Source organism: Zeus faber, assembly GCF_960531495.2.
Source record: "Zeus faber genome assembly, chromosome: 21".
Classification (NCBI taxonomy): Eukaryota; Metazoa; Chordata; class Actinopteri; order Zeiformes; family Zeidae; genus Zeus; species Zeus faber.
Window position 1 is genome coordinate 3,570,030 of NC_137208.1, and position 22,475 is coordinate 3,592,504.

The window sequence follows — 22,475 nt, forward strand, 5'->3', positions numbered from 1 at the left end:
GTACTGCAGTCTAGTGATTGGTCAACAACCGGGTCCTTACCAAGATGGCGGCATGTGCAGGTGGGACTGACGGCAGACTTCCATGGATGTCATGGAGCCGACGGACACACAGACAATCTGCGTAAGATGTGTATTCGTCTGAGTTTCATCCCAGTCGGTTCAGTGTTGTGGGTGGAGTTTGTGATCAACCCTCACCAAGATGGTGCCACGCACAGACGTATGAAGCAACCAACAAGTTGTTCTGCACAAGTGTGTTTTAATTTTATTCAATTAGGAAAAAGGTAATACATCTAAAATAAGTAAAAAAAAAACAACACTTTTTATTTGTTTCTTTTGCATAAATAATAGTATATAGTAATAGTAGTAATAATAGTAATAACATAATAGTTGTGTTATTTTAATTTGTTAGTGTTTAATGAAAATGTCAATTTGTATGGAAATCCTTGGGGTTGCCGGAACCAAAATAGATACCGTGATAAATAATGGTGATCACAATGTTGACTAAAACAATGGTGATTATCATTTCAGCCGTAATCTTGCAGCCCCACGTCAGAATGATAACCGTCGTTAGTTGCCACCAACAGCCGCAAACACCGTCCCATCATGGAATAACACTGTAACCAGGGGGGGGGAACCAACTTCTGCAGTCACAAAACACACCCCAGCATTGAACTTTAACGAAAGGCCAACTACCCTGGACCCCGCTTATTGCTGCCTGCAGCTATATTTATTATTATTATTATTATTATATGACGTTATTATTATTATTATTATATGACGTTATTATTATTATTATTATATGACGTTATTATTATTATTATTATTATTATATGACGTTATTATTATTATTATTATTATTATATGACGTTATTATTATTATTACTGTGTTATCTACTAATAGTTTCTGAAATTTCACCTTGAGTGTGAAACTTGAGATTGTTCTGATGGAACTGGAACTGCTGGATTCGTGCAGACTGCCAATTTAGATCTTGCAACACAAGATTCAATTTCCAATATTCATGTTTTTATCTGTGAGTTTGTTTGTTGGTACTTTCTTCCCCGGCGGGTTTCGATACATTTTCAGAAGCAGAGCCCCGCCGCCGCCCAGGGGGGCCCGGGCCGCCGCCAGGCTCCGCCCCGGCGGGCGGCGCCGCGCGTCGCGCCGCAGCGCCGTGTCACTCCCAGCGCTGCGTGCGGTTCTCCATTTTGCTCCTCGGGCCGACACCGTCCAGCACAAGAGCGAAGTCTCAGCGAAACGGAAAAAAGATGAATGAAGAATACGACGTTATCGTCCTGGGCACCGGGCTGACGGTGAGGGCGGCCGGGTGTCTCTGTGTTCACTAGTCGGGCCAGTAAACTGTTCTTGGTTGTAGCTGCTCGGCGCTAACTGGGCCCAATTACCAATTAGCATTAGCATCAGCGCTAACCAGGCCTAATTACTCACTAGTTAGCATTAGCACCGACGTTAGCGTAGCCTGCTAAGCGGCTTTCGTCTCGCGTTTATCCGCCCCGCTGCGGTCGATATCCGGGTTTGGTGACTTTTACGCGGCGCCCGGAAACGATTTCATTTTCCAAAACCCCCGGGAGGCGAGCGGACTCCGGCGACCGTCCCCGGCTTGGCGATTAGCTCGCCGGCTGAGCCGCTGCTAAGCCCGCGCTAATCGCCGAGCGGCTGCGTGTCCCGCACCGCGGCGGAGCGGCGGCGCCCGGCTCGTCTTTCGCCCTCTCCTGCGCCCCGCCCGCCCCGTGCTGGCCGGTTAGTCTGGCGGTCACGGCCCTGCGCCTCGCCGCCGGTGGGCTGGCTGCAGCCACCCGTCGTGGCGCGTCAACAGGCGGAGAGCAGTGTTGCAGCGGAGCCTCCACCCGTGTCGACACAGTTCGGTGTGGTTCATTCTGGCGCGATACGGTCTTTTCCCTGCTCCGGAACCACAACCCGCTTATTTGAGGACGTTGCCACGGACAATGAACGTGTCTCGGGTCGGGGTTGGCGCAGCGCCGTCGGTACAGACGCTGGGTACGAGGTCCAGTTGTCAACGTGGATTCCATCAGTTTTCCCTAAAAAAGCACCCGAACCCGTATCGACTGCACCGCGTTCAGTCTGCCGGGGAGACGGTGGAGGGATCTGGTTTGGGATGTGTACGGACATGGGGACGGAAGAATGTCATTGAACACACACACACACACACGCACACACAGATGAACACAGATAACCTCAGACACTGGGATGTCTCAACAAGTTCTGTACCACCCAGATACACTGCAATGTCTGCTGTCATGATGATGATGATGATGATGATAACACAAAGCTTCTCACTATTTGATGTTTAAAAGCAGGTGTTCAGGGCGAAAAGCTGTTGGAGTCGTAAGATACCTGGAACTAGTCAAGTGACTAGTGCTTATATTTCAGTTACTAGTTGCTATGCCAACACTTGTAGCTATTTTAGTAGTAGTAGATGTAGTTTATCTAGTCAAGATGTGTCAGCTACTATTACTTATTTATTTGATACTAGTAACTATTTTTTTTATTGTTACTAGTAACTACTGCAATGTTTCTAGGAACAATTTGGACAATTCTGTCATTGAATCCTATGGGGCTCCATGTTTCAGATGTTAAATATTTTCCTCCAAATAGTATCTATTCCAATTGTAACTAGTATCTATTCCCATTGTTACCAGTGTCCATTCCCATTCTTACTAGTATCTGTTCCCATTGTTATAAGCATCTATTCCCATTGTTACTAGTATCTGATCCTGTTGTTACTAGTATCTATTCCCATTGTTATTAGTTTACATTCCCATTCTTACTAGTATCTATTCCCATTGTTACTAGTATCTGATCCCATTGTTACTAGTATCTATTCCCATTGTTACTAGTATCTGATCCCATTGTTACTAGTATCTATTCCCATTGTTATAAGTATCTTTTCCCATTGTTACTATTAATTGGGCACTACTACTTATTCATTAGTGACTATTGCCTTTTCCTCTTATTACTGGTAAAAAAATGTAGTTTTACCAGTAACAATGTAATTTTTACTCATCATGAGAAATTACGAGAGAAAAGATGTTGTTGATAATTGAATTTAAAATGTTACAAGTAAAAATAAAAATGTTGCCCGTAACAACGGGAAAAAGCCATAGTCACTAATGAATAATTAACATTTTTTTTAGAAACTGGTAACATTGAAATAGATACTCGTAACAATGGCATCGATACTAGTCAGAGGCAAATATTTAGCATCTGAAACACTGAGCCCCATGACATAATGTCCAAATATTTACTAGAAACATTGCAGTAGTTACTAGTAACAATTTGAACAGTTACTAGTATGTAATAAATAAGTAAATAAGTGTCTTATATATCTTGACTAGTACAACTAAAATAGTTACTAGTAAGTGTTGGAATAGCAACTAGTGACTGAAATAGAAGTACTAGTATCTTGTAGGAAGTGACTAGCTCGTCCTATGGATTCCATTTTAAAAGGGCTTGCCATCCTGAGCGACCACATCTGCTGGAAGCTGCGAGTGCTCGGTTAGAAAGTTGGCGACAGCTGGACAGGAATGAAAAGTGCTTTTTGTATTGTTTGACATTTCTGACTTGGATTTCACATTAGTTTGAGTTTAATTGGTTGAATTAATTAAATGTAATGTTTTTGTTCCTCAAACAATAACGTTGCAAGTTGGTATGGAAACTCTGGGGAAGAAGTAAGTTTAAATTTTAAGGCAAACTTTCCTGTTGTTCTAATCTGTTGATCACTGTCACTGGTAGGTCGGCACGGGTCGATTTTGTCGAACGATTTGAAAGCTCAGCGCTGGATTCTCAAACAGAATCTTTCCAGCACAACAGGAAGCGACCGTCGAAAGGGTTTAGGCCGGTGTGCGGCTGCTTGGCACGGGGTTTGGCAGCTCAGCAGAAAGAGTGTGTGTGTGTGTGTGTGTGTGTGTGTGTGTGTGTGTGTGTGTGTGTGTGTGTGTGTGTGTGTGTGTGTGTGTGTGTGTGTGTGTGTGTGTGTGTGTGTGTGTGTGTGTGTGTGTGTGTGTGTACTGTACTGTACTGTACTTGCTTCTAGATGGGTGTGGTTGTACCACACTGAGGAACTGAAAGTACAGTTCGTGCTTAACTCCTGCAAACGCCACTCGACCATGCCACGACCAACTTATCTGAGGAATTCGCTGGAATCACAGATGTTGTTCGATTTAGTTTCAACGGAAGTCGTCTCTGACACCCTGAGGAGTTTGTTTCCGCTTGTTTAGACTGCAATTACTACTGTTGTGAGAAGTGCAACTACACAGTGATTCGTTTGTGGCCTGGAGTTGAAAGCCCTTAATATACTTGCTTCTAACTACGTGTAGGCATCGTCAAGATGGCTGCCTCTTTGCGTACCTTGTGTTCCTTTGGAGCGTTGGCTCTGCGCATCCTCTATTAGGGTTACATCAACAGAAGGGTCCGGGAACTAAAAAGGAGAAAACTAATAGGGTCTTCCACATCACACAGCTTTTCTCTCTCTCTCTCTCTCTCTCCATACACCCACCTCCTTTCTTTAAAATATTTTTTATAGGCCTAAAGTGTTAAAGATTGAGCTGGAAATTGCTTCCGCAGCATGGACTATGCGCTTTATTGGCTTAATTTTTTGCCCGGCCATACGCTCGCTGAATCGGTCCGTCTCCCCGTTCCCAGCCCGTCAGCTAGTTTTTCGCTCAGATACTGATGATTGTGCTGCCTGGAGCTCCGTGGCGGGGGTGAAGCGCGATGGCTCCAGTCACATGCCCGTCAGAGGGGGACGCCATGGGACGTTACGCCCTCAGTGTTTCCCTGGAGGCTGCCTTGTAGTCATTTGTCCCTCTAGACAGTGGCTTTATCCAAGACTCTTAACACACAGGATCAACCTACAGCGCCAGTATCCAAGCCTCTGCTCCATATTGACAATGGGGACTGTCGATTGCACGACCAGGATGTTGTGACGGAAGCTGTGGCTGATTGTTTTTTTTCCTTTCACGGTGCACTTGTGGCTTTTCAATAAGTTGATATATTTTTATTTGGGGGGGGGGGGGTGCGTTCGATCGCGTTTGCGTCACTCGCACGTTCCGACTACATTGAAGACCATGGTTTTGCGTGCTCAAAAGGCACTCCCTGTGAACCGCCCCTTTAAGGTTTCTTTAAATTCAGAGAGAAAGGCGGCTGCTCTTTCCACTTTGGTGCCAAAGATTCTAGTTGAGTTGAATCAGTCTGGTGTTATCCTTACTGGACTCAGTTTACCAGTGGCTAAGTGGCTCTTTAGTCAGGTTCATCCAAAGTCTTGACATTTTTAAATATACTTATTGTGGAATTTTCAAGGGGAGAAATGAAGTTAAATTTGAATAAATGACTGGAAAACACGAGGATTTTGCTTCGATTTACTGGAACTACTTCACTCAACGGCACTCAACATTGTTAATGCAATTCAATTACACATCCTCTAGACAGTCATCGCTAAGAAAATCATGAAGAATTCCTGTCATTTCTCTTTTTCGCACCTGTATGAACCCTGTTCAGTTGTTTCCAGGTTTGACTCTATCAAGTTGACTGGTTTGGGCGACACCCAATCAAACTAGGACGAATGTGTCAGCCAGCGAGGGCGGCAAGGGCGCTCCTTCTGAGAGCCAAGTGATGACTTGGTGCTTTGTGGGGACAAATTGAGCCTCTGGATGGAATGTGAGGACCGAGTCTCCCACGCGGTCCTCGCATTCCATCGGCAAGAAGTTACTGAACGCAAAAGTGTGTCAAGATATTTTGAAGTCACTGACATCTGATACCCAGTTTGGAAACATTTGACCCTTTTGTCGTTTCACATCTCTACCGTGAGTCACCGCAAGGCCGACGCATTCTGGAAAGGAAGATTTAGACTATTTGCTGGTGATGCCCAATGTTCTACCACTATCAGATGTGAAAGCTGAATAAGAGACATTTTGTCACTTTGCCTTGCGAACCAGATGGCCGGACAAAAGCACCAGGGAACGGTTGTTGAGTACTGGCAGAATGCTGCGGAATAAAGTCCACCCGATCACATGATGCGTTCTGCTGCCTCTTCAAACCCACGGCTGTAATCGTATTAAGGCCTTTGGTCAGTGGACATTCCAGACCCCTGTTAAACATGCACGTTTGCCATTTTTACTACTCCCAGGACTTGGGCTGTGCCAAAATAGTAAAGTCCAATAATGGCTTTTAAGGATCTGTCTGACAGAAAGCACCATCGTTTATCAAACAAAGGCCTGTACATAGAAGCCCCTTTTTGCACCCTCTCTGAATGATGTAAATCTACCGGCAATGTTCCATATTGGCGTCATGTGGGAAAGGGATCCGGTGTCAATGTTCTGTTAAAGTCCTTCCGTAAATTTCACAACTCTCGACCTAGTATAATTTCAGGGAAATTGCCGGTATGGCTGTGAATGTGTGTGGGAATGGAAGCAGTAACATTGCCATAAAGTAGGGGTGGAGCCGAATCCAAATGGAGCACAAACTGTGAATTTTTTTAACCTATATTTATTTCATACAAATATATAAAAAGAAAATAAAAAACATTGTGGAAAATGGCGAGTCCGGTAGAGGTAGAACGGATGGAGAACCTTCCTTCTCCGGAGGCAGAGAGCGCCTCCGTGGGGCGGGGAGATGGTCCAGCGAAGCGCTGGTCTAAAAACCAAACCGATTCTGTTGCCAAGTCTGGCATGATATTAGACACCTCTCCTGTTATGTATCGTCACAGTCATCTACGTGGGAACAGTCTCCATATTAAACTTTTCCATAAAGGTCGCCATGTGGGAATAAATACCTCCTGTGTTTGCCGGATATTTTCATTTATCCAGCGATGTTATGGATTCCATGTGGGAAAGGGGCTATACAAACATATTTCAGACTAATCTATTATATAATGTTTTCTCTGTTATATTTGGGCAAATACAATTTGAGTCAATGTGCAGTTAATGTTTTTTTTATTTATTTTTTTTTATTTTTATTTTTTATATATTTGATATTTGAAGAAAATATTGCACGTCCAGTACCAGGTGGTGCCGTCTCTGACGCCCATAGTCCTGTCGGAGTTGTAATCCTCCCCCAACACCGTGAATGTGGTGTGATGCGCAGTGGGCGTGGACCGGGCTGATCTCAGTCTGTAAAACTTTCTTTTATAGCTTTGCCCTTTCAGGCAGCACTATTTAAGGCCGTTTTGGCTTTTTCTATTAAGCTGTGTGGAACTGTACAATTCCTTGTTTGCGGCAGAATGGGCAAAACTTTCTTCAATATGTAAATTATCAAAAGAAGATTAATTTAGTTTCTTTTGTATCATTTGAAAAAAAGTGATATATTTGGAATTGTGATGTCACTTTCGATTTGTCATCAATGCTTAAAATCAACATTATCCAATCAAAATATTGTTTCTATTTTACCTATGCTATAGCAGTACTGCTTATATCAAGACACTTTAATAGCAATGTTGAAAGGCTTTTTTCCACTAACCCTTCTTAATATGTTTAGTTGCAGAACAAACAGAGTGGTACGGTATAAACGGAGTGGTACAAACTAAATGGTACAAACTAAGTAGTACAGTACAAACTGAGTGGTACAGTACAAACCATGTGGTACAGTACAAACTAAACTTCCCCTTCCCTACGTGGAGGGGGAAACTACAAGGTCTACCTGCAACTCGAGACAGACCAGTAGTTAATTTTCAACCAAAATTGACAATGTCATCCATTTTCCTCAACCACAGACATCTAGCGTGCTCCACTATGTCAAAGAAAAAACATGTCTTCCATCCAATATCATATTTGAAATAGTTCCGTGTATCAGATCTGAATGTATATTGGGGGATATCCTCTGATAATCACGTGCCGTGTATTGGCTTGGCTCTCTGATCCTGGCATTAGCCACATGATGCTAACTCTGTTCTGTGTCCAATCTCCAATAGGAATGCATTCTGTCTGGCATCATGTCTGTGAAGGGGAAGAAGGTTCTGCACATGGACAGGAACTCCTACTACGGAGCCGAGAGCGCCTCCATCACCCCTCTGGACGACGTAAGTTGACCTCTGACCCCCCCAGCTCCATCTTACATTAGGATGTGTGGATGAATGTACGTCTTTGTCCTTGTTAGGAAATCCAATAATTGTTGTAAAATGTGTTGGTTGCCTTTCTATATCAGTTTATGCAATGTATTTTAAGTTCATCTCTAACCTGTAAACCACTCATAAAATAATGGTTACTAATACAGGCATCAACAGTCAAATCAATTCTAACGTAAAATACTTTCAAGTTCAGTTTTTATATGGATAAATATAAAAAAAGCTTGATAGATAGATGGATGCATATATATATTGCATATATATTTTATTAATCCCTGCAGGGAAGTGTCAGTCTCCACAGCTCACATCATGCCCGAAGCAAAATAATAATCAAGCAATAAAATAAAAATATGAAAAAGAATTTGGAAACATTGGAAAATATAGAATAAACCTAACAGTTAACTGTACACAATAGAATATGGCAATATACACTAAACCTAATTATAAACAACAAATATAACATAACAATTGCAGAAAAAACCCTAACCCTAAATAAAATAACATTATAAAAGACCTGAAATATAAAAGATAATACATAAATATAAAAATAAAATGTGCTATACAGTAACTTATAAAATAATGAGTGACACATACAGATGAACGTAAGACAGAAATGATGATGTACAATAAACCTGTCATTAAATATAATAAGCCTTAAACAGTATACAAAATGCTGACAATAAGCCTATAAACCAAATATTTGACAGTCGTTTTTCTGTATAATCAAAAGTCACATTCTGGTGGTTGTGCAAACAAACACAAAATTGGCGAGTTTTCCTTCAAAGCTCTGCCCTCGCTACGGTGGAAAAAAGCCCTTCAGCTGTAGAAAAGATCATTCAGACCTCACAAAAGCCAAACTTATAAGAAGGGCTGAACAATTTGGGAAAATTATTGAATTGTGTTTTCGCGAATATTGTGATTTTGATTTAGTATGCGTTTTTAATTTTTTTTTTCCATCCCAATCCTCCCATCAAACAATTATGCATTTTTAAATAAGGCTAGTAGTAATATGTTATTAAGGAACTAAAAGCATGATGTATGCAATAATTGCAGTTTAATATTATCATATTATTGTTACCATGTGTTTTATTACCATTGCAACCACAAACATTATGTATTATTGTACACAAATTATAGGGGTAGACGAGGGACAGAAAAACCGGGGTTTTGCGCTGCAACGGAAGATGCCGTGTTCTCTGGAATATCGCGCTCAAATGAAGTTAAATGGCTTAAAAAAAAAAAGCGTGGATTGAAATAAAAGTTGTTTCCTCTATTCATTCATTGCATGGAGGCTGTTTTGGTGCTTGTAGCGTGGAAGCCGATGGAGGACACGGTGGTTTCGTGTGGCACGGTTGGTCCGGTGACAAGCTGAGGCTCCAGGTTGTCACTTATATGCGGTAATAATATAATTAAATACAAATAATTAATAGTAGAATTAGTGGAAACAAGGTGATCAGCCGTTGATCACTCAGTTAACACATTATTGATCACTCCCAGGAAACGGATCTCTCTCTCTCTCTCTCTCTCTCTCTCCAAGCCGTCATAGGTTGATGCGTCTGATGGGGAATCCAGTTTGGAATGCTGCAGACAATGTCTCCGACTAAATTGATTGAAATACTCTTTTAGGAAATTTTTAATTCATTTTAAATAGCACTTTGAAGAGCCGCAAACTAGTCCTAAAAGAGGCGGGGGTTGACTCATCACTGGGTCGGATTGTGCCCCATAGTGATTGAAATACTCTTTTAGGAAATTTTTAATTCATTTTAAATAGCACTTTGAAGAGCCGCAAACTAGTCCTAAAAGAGGCGGGGGTTGACTCATCACTGGGTCGGATTGTGCCCCATAGTGAACTTATCTGCATTGCTTTTAAGATGGTGAAGCATTTCAGAGCAGCGGAGGACAAGTCACAGTTTGTCTTTGAGCTGGAAACAGCCGCTGAATGAACCCAAGGCACATGACTCAGCCCCAATAAAGGGGCTAACTTTTGGACTGGAGCCTCTTTTCGGCGCTTCTTTTCCCCCAAAGTCAGTTTGGGAGCTTGGCCACACGTAGGTGTACAGTATGTGTTTTCCTCTACGGGAAAAACTATGATCGCCGTGTCCCATATTCTCTTGATAATTATTAACCTTTAAATTAATAACAATAAAAAAATAAAATATACAAATAATAATAATAATGCATTTTATTTTTGAAGTGCTTTTCTCAGAACTCAAAGCACTGTACAATCAGGTAAAATGAAGTAAAAGCTTCTTACAATGTCTGGGATAAAAAAAAAAATACAAGTATCTCACCATTATTTGTTTTAAACGTACTTTTTCAACCGTTCCAATCAGGAGCTGTATGAAGGTGGTTTACGTTTTACTCACAAGTGTCGTACAAACATCTTTGCGGCATTGCATTATACGCCTCTAAGTATAATCTCTGTTGATATAAACCTTGTTATCCCATGCAGCAATGTATTTTCAATTTAGATAGATAGTTATATTGATTATGGTCCTACCCCTGGTGCAAGCATCCACGTCTGCTTTGCTCCTGTTCAGTTCCATACAGGGAAAGTCGAGGCTTTGGATTAGCGTCTTTTCAAAGAAGACACTTCCATCACAGTGCTCGACTTTGATGTTGTTGTTTTCAATATTCCTTGAATGAATCTTCATGGATGACTTGTTTCTATGGACACTGATCATTAAATGCCATTGAAGAGTCATTTTTTTTGTAACTGTGTTGACTGTCTGCAGCTCTACAAGCGCTTCAACCTCCCTGGAAACCCTCCTGAGTCCATGGGGAAGGGCCGTGACTGGAACGTCGACCTCATCCCCAAGTTCCTCATGGCCAACGGTATTCATCCATCCATTTGTTCATCCATCCATTTGTTCGTTCGTTCATTCATTCATACAATTTGATACTGATACCATGACTTCAGTTACCGGATCCTGAATTACACCTGTTTTTATTTGTACAAATGTATTTTTTTTTAAGTTTGAAGAACAGAGTTTAGGTTCATGTGCTGCTTTAGAGAATGATGAGGAAAAAACCTTTTACGTCCTTTGACACGATTCACATCATCACCGATCAGACGCTTCTGACCACAGGGGCAGTAGCCCGGGGGGTGGAGCGGGTTGTCTAGCAATCCAAAGGCTGGCGGCTTGATCTCTGGCTCTTCCTGCTAGCATGCTGCAGTGTCCCTGAGCAAGACACTTTACCCATAATTATCCCTGATGGCTGCGTCCATGGGTGGATGAATAATTGTAAGTCGCTTTGGACAAAAGCGTCTGAGAAAAGGTTTTATTTTTGCACATTTAAACAACATAAACTACTTATTACTACTAATATATTGTTTATTTTAGTTCTACTGTTTTATTATTATTATCGTCTATTCTTCGATATCTATCAATTGATCAATCCATCCATCGCGTGTCTCCTAGGGCTAGAGCAGTTGATTCTAGAATGGCTTCTTACTGATTGAAATGTTGGGATGTGTGGAAACACGTTGCAGGTCAGCTGGTGCGCATGCTACTCATCACGGAGGTCACTCGCTACCTGGACTTCAAGGTGATCGAGGGCAGCTACGTGTACAAGAAGAACACTGTCCATAAAGTGCCCTCCACCGAAACCGAGGCCCTGTCGTCTAGTGAGTGTTGCAATGGTGACACGTAAATCTGATGTATTCAGGAATCCATACCGCCCCACAGCTAGAGAAAGTGATATAATAATAATAATAATAATAATAATAATAATAATAATAAAAATAACCTTTATTTGTATAGTACCGTTCATATACAACATGTAACTCAAAGTGCTTAAAATAACAATAAAAGCAAAAAATAAAGCAAAATGCATTTACAAAGTTGAATTATAAAATAATTAATATAATTAAATACATTTAAAACAGGACAATAATATGCTGATGAAAGAAAGTGTGAATTTCATGAAAAAATACAAATAATAAAAAATCTAACATGAAAATTGCACTTAATAAAAAAATAAATAAAGTAAAAATCACTAATTTTTTATGGATTTGGGGTCATCAATTGAGACCAAGAAGGATCACGATCGTCCCTGAGCGAATTATTATTATTGATATAGCCATGATATTTTCTTTGTATTTTAATGATCAGATGGGTTCCGTATTAAAGCGGCGCTATGTAACCTTTGGGGTTTGGCGCCCCTACAGTTTCTGTTACAATGTCAATGTAAAACTCGTTCTGGTGTCTGAAAATAATTTATTTTACCGGACAAATTTGAACCTCATCGGTCACAGAGTCTGTGTTGCAAACGCAAAATAACGTACACCGAGGTTACAGTCGCGCTTCCCGGAGCCGTGGACTGAGTGCTCGCTGCTCCCTCTCTCCCCGCGGGGACAGTCATCCTGCTACCGGGGTGACTGTCTACCAAAAACAAAAAAAACAGATTTTTTTTCCATTTGTTTTGGTTGCGGAATCATCGACACATATACATAGAGGCCGCGTTGACCGCTTCAGCCCGTTGCTGCGATGCCTCAATATTGGAATGGGTGAGACGGGCCTGTAAAGAAACACAAGTAAACGGGGAAGCAGTGTTTTTTTTGGGGGGGGGTTTTTCTGGATGAAAAAAAACACTAACGTTGACACTTCTCAACCCATTTCGAAGAGTCGTTTTACATTCAAGGGCTCACGGTCTGCCTGGAGCAGATTGCTCCACCGGCTGTCATTTCTGCCAATGCTTGCTCATTTGTCGGCGCACCTTCTGTGACGCAAATCTGTCATTTCCCCCGGGGATTTGTAGCCGCTGGCAGCCAGGTTCCCTGGGGGCGACGTGGCTCATAGGGAACCAATCCTAACGCCGGTGGCGTCGTCCTTCTCTAGCATAACACTGTGCAATCAACATGAACTTCATAATAAGTCAAAGCAAATAAGTTGTCTATTGCACCTTTCACTCAGAATTCACTCAACTCACACTCATCTTAAAAGGTTACCAGTAAAAATTCTAATAGTTGCTAGTATCTAATAAATAAGTACTACTACCAACACATTTTTACTAGTAAAACTAAAATAGTGACTAGTAACTGTTAAAATAGCAGCTCCTTACTATAAGTAACTTTTAAGAAGTGACTAGTTTGTCCTATGGTTTAAATGTTAAAGCAGCTTGCCATAGCACTGTATGTAACGTCGATGGAAGTTTGCCTTATTAAGATGATTTTGTCCGTTTATGTTATTACATTTTTGCTATTTCTTATATATTTGTATTCAGGGTTTAAAATCTGTATCGGCGGGAATCTCAGTTGTGGTGTCTGTGCGTCCAGGTCTTATGGGGCTGTTCGAGAAGCGTCGCTTCAGGAGGTTCCTGCTCTTCGTCTCCTCCTTCGACGTGAACGACCCCAAGAGCATGGAGGGAGTCGACCCCCACAAGACCACCATGAGGGAGGTGTTCAAAAAGTTTGACCTGGGCCCCGACATCATGGAGTTCACGGGTCACTCCCTTGCCCTCTACCGCACAGACGAGTGAGTTTCCCGAAAAAATGGAACGGTCCCACTTCGTTTCCCCTTCAACGTTCACACGACCCAATACTGACGCGGTGCACTCGACCGCTCTGTCATGGGTATTTTATTTTGACATTTTAGAAATCGGGGTCAGAAATCGCAATCGCATACAGTTTATCCTCCAGGTAAATTGGTATATGTACGCAATGTGTTGGGTGGGGTCTGGTGCGTTACACTGCAGAACATTAGCATTAAAAAAAGCTGAACAGTCTGGGGTAAAAAAAAAAGGGGAATCAAAATAATAATCAAATATAGTTTAAAAAAAAAGTGAATTAAAAACTACATTTTAAATGTAATTGTCAAATACATGCATATAGCCCAAAAATACTAAACACAAAGATATACAAAATGCGATATATATATATATATATATATATATATATATAGATATATAGATATATAGATATAGATATATAGATAGATATAGATATATAGATATAGATATAGATATAGATATAGATAGATATAGATAGATATCTATATCTATATATATATATATATATATATATATATATATATATATACACACACACACACTATTGTTATGGGTATATAGGGTATAAATTATAAATATGAGTGGTTACTATGTGATAATTACAGTATGTAGTGTAATACCAGTATTATTGCACATTGTGTGTGTCTGGATGTTGACTTTAAACACTAAAAACATTTCACAGAACAAATTCAGTCTCAATAAAGAAATGAAATATTTCAGTCCCTACATCACAGTGAATAAATCAATTACCGATGCTAAATGCATGTTTATCTCAGTCAGTTGTCTGCATATTAGTTTGATTTTGTTTTGGGAATTTGTATTGTTACAAACCAGATGGTATCTGTGCCAGTGATAGTATTAAAGCAACTTTGAGATTTGGCGCCCCCACAGTTTCTCAGTGCAATTGCACTTTTCATGCCACTGTCCTAAAACTCGGTCCGGTGTCTGAAAATAATTTATTTTATCAGAGAAATTTGAACCTAATCGGTCACATTTCAATTACAGTCTATGTTACAAACACGGATATAATTTACACCTCGGTTACAGTGCCGCTTGCACGGCCCTCGTCGCTCCAGCGAGCACTCAGTCCACGGCTCCGGGTGAGAGGGTGCGGGGAGGGGACGGGGCCCCCCTGCCACGGTGTAGGTACCAGATGTGCTCGGCCCCCCAGATCGGCTCGCACGCACGGGTCAGAGGGTGAAACAAACCCCCGTGGCGCAATGAGCGTGAGGCAACTCGTCCGCACCGTCTGGGAGGTGGAGCGACTACGTTTTGTATGAGCATCATTACCAGCGCCGTGTAGCGCCGTAAAGCGTAAGACACTTTTCCCGCGGTTTGGCACCAGAGCACAGAAGTTTCAAAGTGCAAGAGCAGGCGTATGGAGGGGGGGTGGGAATGAAAGAGACGCCATTCGCCATACTATGGCGTATTATTCAGTGTAACATCAAAAGGTTTTTGAAGCTGTTATTTTACGGTAAAAAAGTTATAGTGTTGCTTCAAGTAGCGGTGGGTCGAATATCAAAACGTTTTGTTGATGAATACCTCGATAGCGATCATTGCACAATATTTGGCGATGAGTATTGGTGCTTTCATAAGATGTTAACACACCAGAAATATCCATAGTGCATACAGAAATAGAGAAACAATCATGAGTGACGTGGATATTGTGGTGATTAGAACAGTCTCTGAAGTTCAGAACACCATTTTCACCAAATCACCATATTACCATAACCAAAATCCCAGACAATATACAGTCTCGTATCGCGCTATCGCCATTGGAACTATATTATCACCCAGTCCTAGCTTTATATTGGTATGAAATTAACATAAAACCTGCTCAGAAAAGGTTTACTTGTAATAAAATATATACGACATTGGAACGTTTGCTTGCCAAAACGGTCTTGTTGTTAACTTCACTGGTGTCCTGTGTGTTTTTGTTCGTGCGCAGATACCTGGAGCAGCCGTGCCTGGTGACGATAAACAGGATAAAGCTCTACAGCGAGTCTCTGGCCAGATACGGGAAGAGTCCCTACCTGTACCCGCTGTATGGCCTGGGGGAGCTGCCCCAGGGCTTCGCAAGGTAGGCCCCGCCCCGCGGACCCGGCCTGGAAGGTCCTGTCCTAAAAGCCGTTGGTCACTGTCATTTGTCAAGGCGGCGTGCATGCTTTAAAAGATGTAAGAACCACCGGAGAACATGTGCCAGAACTCCGTTGTCAGAATTTTTTTTGTTGTTTTATTTTACCTTTATTTAACCAGGAAGTCCCATTGAGATCAAAAATCTCTTTTACAAGGGAGACCTGGCCAAGGTTGCTAGTTTACGTCTTTGTATATGTGTCATTCCATGCCACGACCACTAGGTGGCGAATAGCGATTCCATGGCACCTGTAACTAAAGTGAGTCAACAGAACCAGAAAAAAACAAAAAACAGCACAACAACAATGTCGGCAGTGAAAGCACGATGCGCAAAGTAAAGTCAGATAAAATAAAAATTTACCTTTTATTTACACAATAAATACAAAGCTAAAAATAACCTGTTAAAAATGACTTAAAAAATAAATGGGAAAAATTGTCAATGTGCATAAATCTAAACACTGATGATATACAGTTGCCATGTGTAATAAACCAATGAAACAATTAACAAGGAAATAAACCAGAAAAATGAACCTTATGATAAACAATGAACAGTAAAGATTTCGTACAAAAAACCTTATGATGAATATTAAATAGAAATCTATAAATTGTCAAAATAAAATAAACCTAAATTTAAACAGTAAACAAGGAAAAAAAACAAAAGTAGAGTGAACCTACAAGTTAAAGGAGAGGTGGCACCTCAGTTACTGGGATAATCCATCCTATAATGCTGTGCAGTGGCGAGGAGAAAAGTGGGCCAAACAAAAGTGACTTGTACAAGTCTAGAGGGCTCGACAAGAACGGTTGCCCAATCTCCCCTGGCCACAAGATCTGGGCGGCCATTGTTGGCCATCTTCAGCAACATAATTCATAACATAATCAATAACAACCATTTTTAGCAACCATTTTGTCAGTGTCGGCAACTAAAAGCGGAGTGGTGGTCGGGCCCTAAAAGATGGCGTCGGGTCAAGACTTTCCATTTGGACTCGACCTCACGTGACCTTGACCCCAAGCCCGACTCCTAAGAAGCCATGTCCCTGAGCGGTTGCCACGGTGATGGGAAGTTCACGTGCAAATGAGACGGCGCCGTCAACACATCCTGTTGTTTAAAGCAGGGGTGCATTGTGCGTTGCTGTGGAAATGGTTGTAGTAACCGAGGAGCTACCTTTTTATGGAATGAAACTTTACCGTTGCCGGGCAGATTAGCAGGGAGGTATCGGTGGCCGGGGAAACAATGTCGACTCTCTGTGATAGCCACTGTTGTGAACGCACGGCCCCGGGGTTTTTTGTTTATTCGTTTGGTTTTTTTTTTCAGGTTGAGCGCCATCTACGGCGGGACCTACATGCTGAACAAGCCCATCGAGGAGATTGTGGTGGAGGACGGGAAGGTGGTGGGAGTCAAGTCTGAGGGAGAGGTGAGCGCCAAGCGTCGCCCGACGAGTCCCGTCGCCGCGTTTCGCCCAAAAGTTAATGAGGGCGGAAATCGTGCGAGTTCGAGGGGGAGTCGTTCGGCCGCGGAATGATGTGGATGATTGCCTCCGGCCATCTTGTCAAGATGGCACCGTGACCGTATGTTGTCACGGCGTCGTAGCCGACGCCAAATGTTGTAATAACCCATGAGTGGCGGCGCTTGGCCTGTGAGTAATTTCCCGAAAGGCCACGCTCCTCCACGTGGCCTTTCGCTTTACATTCGCTCCCACGCGCAAATAGCGGAAAGCACCGTGACTCCAAATGAAGTGAAATATTGCCCTCAAGCAGTTCTGCCGCTGATTTTTGGCACAGCGATAGAAATGGGATAAAATAAATATTATATATATATATATGCATATGCATGTACATATACACACAATAGTACATTTTCTATTGCCCTGGGGATAAACACATGGTGTTATATATGATATGGGCTGGGCATTATCGCCCAGCCCATATCATATATGGGCATATCATATATGGGCATACATATCATATGCCCTAGTCGTTCTCGTCCACCTCCTGAATCCTGAACCTCCTCCGCGTACGAGCCGTTGACTTTAAAAGCGTCTTGCCCCCCCCCCCCAGCTCGCCCGCTGCAAGCAGCTGATCTGCGACCCCAGCTACATCACGGACCGAGCCACCAAGGTGGGTCAGGTGATCCGGGCCATCTGCATCATGAGCCACCCCATCAAGAGCACCAACGAGGCCAACTCCTGCCAGATCATCATCCCCCAGAACCAGGTCAACAGGAAGCACGGTGAGCGCCCGCAGGAAGTCACCGCGCCGGTGGGCAGAGTAGGTGTTGGGCGACGTGTCGAAATGTGGATATATATTCGCCGGGAGGGATGGGACGGTGGGCGCCCCCTGATTTATTTATTTTTTTTAAGAATTAAGAATCTTTATTTGTTGATGCGCCTCTCCATGCGCCGCCACCTCCCCCTCCCTCCGCGGCCCCAGGCAGGATCGTTTTGGGTTTCCAACCTGGCGCAAAATCTGGCGTCGAATCGGCAAGTAGAAACGATCAAATGGCGACAGGCGTGTCGGCATGCGCTCTGAGACACACAGACGGACAGACACAGACAGAGAGACAGACACAGACAGACAGACAGACAGACAAAAATGGGCTTTTAGGGAGATTTAATTCTCCGGACGGGGAGAGAAAAGCGGCGACGCCGAACTCTGCTTCCCATTGGCGCCCGCTCTGGATCGCACTTCATGTGTCATTAAGTCAGCAAGGTGAAGGGACAAATCCGATTCACCCGATCCCCCAATCGTCCAATCCCCCAATCCCCAAAGCCCCCAATCCTCCAAGCCTCCAAGCCTCCAAGCCCCCAAGCCCCCAAGCCCGCCGCAGCCCTCACCCTGTAGCCACTGAAAACTGCGCTCGTCACCGGGGCCTTTGAAAAGTGACGCAAGACTCTCAAATGATTTGTTCATAGCGAACCAATCCTGGGAGCGACTGGGGAGTCTGGAGTCGGTTCAAATATTTAAAGGTTTTTGGCGTAACTCGCATTGAATCCGACCGATTTTACTCGTCGCGACCAAATGCAACGATTCTCGTGAGAATTTCCACCCGATCCCGGGGGCCGAGCGGCCTCTCCCCTCGCCGGCTGTGCGTTGCGCCCCCCGCACCGGACCCGGACCGGCCAACCGGCCGCGAGTCGTGGAAGCAACATGTCGTGATTTAATTTTATTTTTTCCGCTATTCCTTTTAAGTGGAACAACTTGTGTTTGCAGACATCTACGTGTGCATGGTCTCCTCCGCGCACAACGTGGCGGCCGCCGGGAAGTACGTGGCCATCGTCAGCACCACGGTGGAGACGGGCGACCCGGAGAAGGAGATCAAGCCGGCCCTGGACCTGCTGGAGCCCGTCGAGCAGAAGTTTGTCAGCGTCAGCGACCAGTACGCCCCCACCGACATGGGCACCGACAGCCAGGTGGGACTTTACGGACGAGGCCGCAGGGCCCGGCAGAGCCCGCGCGGGGGGGGGGGGGGGGGGGGTCGGGTCGGGGTGTGTGTGGTGACGACGCGTCCTGCTCCTTTCCACCGGGGTCAGCTGGGGGCAGACATGCTCATTTGAAGCTGATTGTTTTGCTGAAAGCAGCGCTCGGATCAGATGATGCGCTCCATCCGTCCTGACGTGGCCCAACCCGCCCGGGCTGAAAGGGGGGCCGTCTCGCCGGGTGGAGCCAGGGGCCCCGTGGGCCAGTGGGGTCGGAGCAGGGCTTCCGGGGTTTTTCCGCCGTGTTTGTCGTCGGTGGCCTTCGCCTCGTCGCTCCTCCAAAATCTGGCTTCCAAGCAAATTTGAGGCGGGATTTGGCGCTCAGTAGTACTCAGTAGTACTCAGTAGTACTCAGTAGTACTCCTGTACACTCACCGGCCACTTTGTTAGGTACACCTTGCTCGTTATAGCTAATCAGCCAGTCGCATGGCAGCAACTCATTGCGTTGAGGCCTGTAGACGTGGTGAGGAGCTACTAGACATGACATATTTTTGTTTCTATTCCTTCTGGATTTTATGTTTTATTTTGATTTTAAATATTTTGCGACTTCCAATCACACATTTTGATTTGGTTTTTACGATGAGAGTAAATGGGTGTTTTTCTTCCCCACTGATCACTGTGTACAGTATTGTACATGTGTACTACACGTCAGTGCAGCTTTGACGTTGGAGTTGGAGCTAGCACAGTTAGCATGTTCATAGTATGGACCCCTGATGTGCTGACCCTCTCCTCCTCCTCCCATCCTTCTCGTCCCCCCTTCCCCCTCTCCACCCCATCCTCCTCCTCCCCACCCTCCTCCTCCTTCCCATCCTCCTTCTCCTCCCCTCCTCCCATCCTCCTCGTCTCCCCTCCCCCCTTTCCACCCCATCCTCCTCCTTCCCATCCTCATCCTCCTCCTCCTTTCCATCCTCCTCCTCCTCCTCCCATCCTTCTCCTCCCCACCCTCCTTCTCCTTCTCCCCCCCCTCCTCCTCCTCCCCTCCTCCCATCCTCCTCGTCCCCCCTTCCCCCTCTCCTCCTCCTCCCCATCCTGCTCCTCCTCCTCCCGTGTAGATCTTCATCTCCCGTTCCTACGACGCCACCACCCACTTTGAGACCACCTGCGACGACATCAAGGACATCTACAGGAGGATGACGGGCGTGGACTTTGACTTTACTGAGATGGAACGCAAGAAGAAGGACATCTTCGGCGACGCTGCGGAGTAAAGAGGGGGGAGGCCGCCCCGCCCAAATCTGATAAGAAAACTAGACAAATTAAATATTAATAATAATAATAATAATTATAATAAAGGAAATAAATAACAATGTGCTCGCAGGGAGGAAGGCTGGCAGATGATTATACCAGTGAAGGTTTTTGGGCCGTTTCGGGAAGTAGAAAACTTGGGGTGGGGGGGGGTAATGTAGTTTCAGACTCGCACCCAAATATTAGGCCGGGAAACAAGAACACCACCCTTTAGGTCACGTTATCAGTCGCCCGTCTCTCATCAGAGTGGGCGGGCGTCGTCCAAAGACGCCAAATGAAACGACGATTCCAGTCGTGAGTTCAATCTGTTCGACTCTTTTTTTAAAAGGTGAAACGGTGGAGAAGTGTTGGGGTTTGGGAGATACCAAATATGGCCACGCCCTGTTCTCCGTCTTATCTGCAGGTTTTTTTTTTTAGGGGAAAGTAAAGGAGGAGCGGCTTGGCCCCCCCCCCCACCCCCCATGCTTTTTCATTTTATTTTATTTTTGGTAAAGCGTCGTCTTAACGAGCTCGGCGACTCTCCGACGTGTTCACAACCCGAAAAGCTCCTTCATCCCCCCAAAAACAACCCAACCTGACGAGCCTCGAGCGGCGTTCCCGCGGGAGCGTCTCCGGCTTCAATGCGGGTTTTTCGGGGGGATTTATTTTATTTTTATTTTTTTTTGCCACTTTCCCTTCGCCGCCCGGCAGCGTCTCCACGTTTCACCCGAGACCTCGGCCTCGGCGGCTGAATCTAGTCCAGCCGCGCAGGCCAACGAGCTGCTCCCGTTTGCAGACGCTTGAGTAAATATATTGTATCGGAGCAGAAATATTAGTTGCTGTATTATGCGAAAAGAAAATATTAAAAAAAGAAAAAAAAGAAGGGTAAAGGAGCCAGGCATCGAAGGCGTTTGATGGTTTGGGGGCGAATGTCGACTGTATCGACTTAAGAAGGACCAAATGTCTACGGCGGCAGTGTTTGATTTGACAAGAGCCCCGCCCTGTCACCTGTGTTTTAACCTTGTGGGGACATGTCGGGGTCACATGATTTCTGTACTGCTCAGTAAAAAAAGAACAACTTGTGAAAAGCTTGTGTGTGTGTGTGTGTGTTTCATTTAGGATCCGTGTGTGTTTTCGACATGGTTAAGGAAATAAACGCGGAAGCCTCTGAGGTCGCATGGTCTATTAATCCATCAAATAAAGGGAATAATTCAATGCCGCTCATTCATTTTATCTTTTGTTTTTAACCTAAATGTGTGAATCAAATCACAAATTGGAAATTATTACTGAGCACTAAAGTAACAACAAAGGCCAAAAAAAGGCCACCGCGCTTGTCTCAATTTCTCATAAAATAGATAATGCGGCCGAGTTACAGTGATGTGACAACACCAAAATTTAAGTAAATTGTTCTTTAATTAACATAACATTTCAAAACAAAATACCGAATTCAATTGCTTTTGTGATTCACTCTGCTTTTCTCTGACAACATATATTTGAGAGAATTGGTCTAAAGAATAAAAAATGCGTGAGCCCAAAATATATGGATTTCACCGAATTCAATTCAATTGTCGGAAAAAAATGTACCACTCGCTTATTACTATTTATTTATTATTTTTGCTGAGTGACTCGTCAGGAGCCGGATCTCAAAAAGGAGTCGAACCTTTCGTCTCTGACCTCCGCGGTCGGAAAACGACAACTCCCACAATGCCCCGCGCTGCCCGTATTGATACCACGTGACGTCTGAAGCGGAAGTTGGTCTTCTGCTTCTGGGATTTAAAAATATATAAACAAAGTTTATTCATTATAAATATATTTTAAAAGCTAATTGACTCTCCTCAAGTCCTTTTACATTATTTTAAATTGAATAGTTTGCATATATAAAGTATAAAGTTATTTTATTCAAAGTATTTAAAAAGATGATTGTTTTAAATGTTTTGTGATGTTTAAATCAAATTTATTAAACAAGTTCTCATGAACAATTTATGTAACAATGCGAACAGGCCTTCATACGTTCATCCTCTGTTGTTAAAATCAGAATTAAGAT

General features: G+C 43.7%; 1 protein-coding gene across 1 annotated transcript; it reads left to right on the forward strand.

Moving 5' to 3' along the window:
• Window positions 1-1,183: 1,183 nt before the first annotated feature.
• gdi2 (GDP dissociation inhibitor 2) lies at window positions 1,184-21,610 on the forward strand. The gene is made up of 10 exons (XM_080022415.1): window positions 1,184-1,311; window positions 7,941-8,048; window positions 10,829-10,928; window positions 11,587-11,721; window positions 13,372-13,570; window positions 15,553-15,684; window positions 17,050-17,149; window positions 17,793-17,964; window positions 18,945-19,144; window positions 20,263-21,610. The coding sequence occupies exons 1-10, from the start codon at window positions 1,267-1,269 to the stop codon at window positions 20,413-20,415; spliced, it is 1,344 nt and encodes a 447-aa protein (XP_079878541.1). The 5' UTR covers window positions 1,184-1,266; the 3' UTR covers window positions 20,416-21,610.
• Window positions 21,611-22,475: the final 865 nt, after the last annotated feature.

Coding starts and splice junctions, on each gene's coding strand:
- gdi2 (XM_080022415.1), top strand. CDS start 1,267: ATGAATGAAGAATACGACGTTATCGTCCTGGGCACCGGGCTGACG. Junction 1,312..7,940: donor TCCTGGGCACCGGGCTGACG/GTGAGGGCGGCC, acceptor AATCTCCAATAG/GAATGCATTCTGTCTGGCAT. Junction 17,150..17,792: donor GAGTCAAGTCTGAGGGAGAG/GTGAGCGCCAAG, acceptor CCCCCCCCCCAG/CTCGCCCGCTGCAAGCAGCT.